The 1,732-nt window shown below is 62.2% G+C and overlaps 1 protein-coding gene across 1 annotated transcript in view; it reads right to left on the reverse strand.

The window, feature by feature from the left end:
• The window catches only part of SLC4A2 (solute carrier family 4 (anion exchanger), member 2), an 11,547-nt gene that overhangs the window by 4,756 nt on the left and 5,059 nt on the right, over positions 1-1,732 (reverse strand). Inside the window, exons 9-11 of the mRNA XM_010857362.1 lie at positions 1,704-1,732; positions 309-444; positions 64-229 (exon numbers count right to left, since the gene is read on the reverse strand). Of these exons, the coding sequence (XP_010855664.1) occupies positions 64-229; positions 309-444; positions 1,704-1,732 (331 nt within the window). The remainder of the gene's footprint in view (positions 1-63; positions 230-308; positions 445-1,703) is intronic.

A 1,732-nucleotide genomic window follows, 5' to 3' on the forward strand; every position in this document is an offset into this window, starting at 1 on the left:
CGTGTCATGCAGCCTCTGGGGTGGCTGGACCTCACCCCGGCGGGGCTGCCTTCTCCCCCTCACCTCTCGCTCCACCTCCAGCCGGGTCTCAGGGACGCCTCCAATGAGGGGCTCGGTGACATGGGGGTCGCTCTCGGCGCCCTGGCCATGGTGATGCCCCAGCAGGGAGCCCAGGGAGCCGGCCGAGATGTTACGGGGGAAGGAGAAGTCCTTCTCGTCACTGGGGTGGCTGTGGGGCGGCAGGCAGGGAGGTGAGGCGGGCTGGCGGCCAGGGCTGGGCAGGCAGGGTGCGGTGCCCGAGGCCTCACCTGTGTTTCAGCAGCAGGGCCCGCAGCACGTTGGCTCTGTCCTCGGCCTTGATCTGGTCCGAGATGACCATCTGCTCCACCACCTGGTGGGCCACACCAGGCAGGGTCTGCTGATCCAGGTCCAAGAGCACGGCCCCTAGAACGAGGACGACACAGAGGGGCCTCATCCCCAGCCAAGAAATGGGGTGCCGGGCTGGGGATGGGGGGACAGCCAGGGAGGCACTGCCCAGCCCTGAAACCGGTGAGCGGGGCCCAGCTCGGCCTGAGGCCCAAGTCCCCAAGCCCTCTCTCCCTGCAGGAATGTTGTGACGCTCAGCAGAGGCCAGGAAACCACAGCTCTCAGAGAGGCCACCTGGCTAGACCTTGCCCAGACACCCCTTCTGGGAAGCACGCAGCAGGAAGTGTCCCAGGCCACCCACATGGGCTGGACTGCCCTTCGCTGCCGGGAACTTCCTCCGGACCGAGCTGCCACCTCTGCTGTCCACTTGAGGGCCTAGTTCTGCCCTCTAGAGCACAACCCAGCCAGTCGTGGCAGCCCCGGAGCCATCCAGAGAGTACCCCCCCCAACCCTGGACTCCTCAGTGTCCCCAAGTCTAGCAGCTGCTCAAGGACACCCAGCCTGTCCCTGCTCCGAGCTGCCATTTCCCAGAGAGATGAAGGTCCTCTCAAAAGTCACCAGGTCATTTTTCCGTCAAGGTCAACTTGGGGGACATGGAACAAACAAAACCGAAGGCCCCCCAAGCAGCCAAAAGCCAGACGGCACAGCCTGGCGATCAAGCCCTGCGCTCTGGCACCTCACCCAAAGCCCTCAAGCCTCTTCAGAGCCCAGTAACTCCTAGTTGGGAAACAGTCCTGACAGCAGGCTTCTGAGTCCTTGGCCGCTGACAGCAAGTGGGAGCAGTTCCCCACCAGGAAGGAGGAAACAAGCCGAGAGCAGAACATCAGACGTGAGCACCTGTGCTCATGCAGCAGAGGCCACACTGCCCTACAGGTTAGGTCACACTGCTGGGAGCCCACACCGCCCTACAGGTTAGGTCAGGCTGCACAGAACGTCTAGGATCTCAGAAAGCATTCCACCAAAACCATTTAACAACACTGCAGCATCCAAAACATACCAGCTTCAGTTTATCTGAAAATATCACTTAGAGAAGCTGCTTGCTGAAGATGCCAGACCAGAGAAGAGGGTCAGGCCTGCCCTGCAGTCACCCAACGACAGAGCCCGAGGAACGGCTGGCCTCGTGAGAAGTGACATCATGACAAGAGATGCTCCCTTCTGGGCTCTGGTGACATTACACACCCTGTTGCTCAAGACAAAGGTGTGGGACCGTTTGGTCCTCGGAGAACGGGCTCGGGCAAAGGCCGTTCCCACGGCGAGGACGGGCGGGCGCGCGTTACCGTGGGCCAGGGTCCGGCGCAGCTCCAGG

This window comes from Bison bison, unplaced genomic scaffold (assembly GCF_000754665.1).
Source record: "Bison bison bison isolate TAMUID 2011002044 unplaced genomic scaffold, Bison_UMD1.0 scf7180017864379, whole genome shotgun sequence".
Classification (NCBI taxonomy): Eukaryota; Metazoa; Chordata; class Mammalia; order Artiodactyla; family Bovidae; genus Bison; species Bison bison.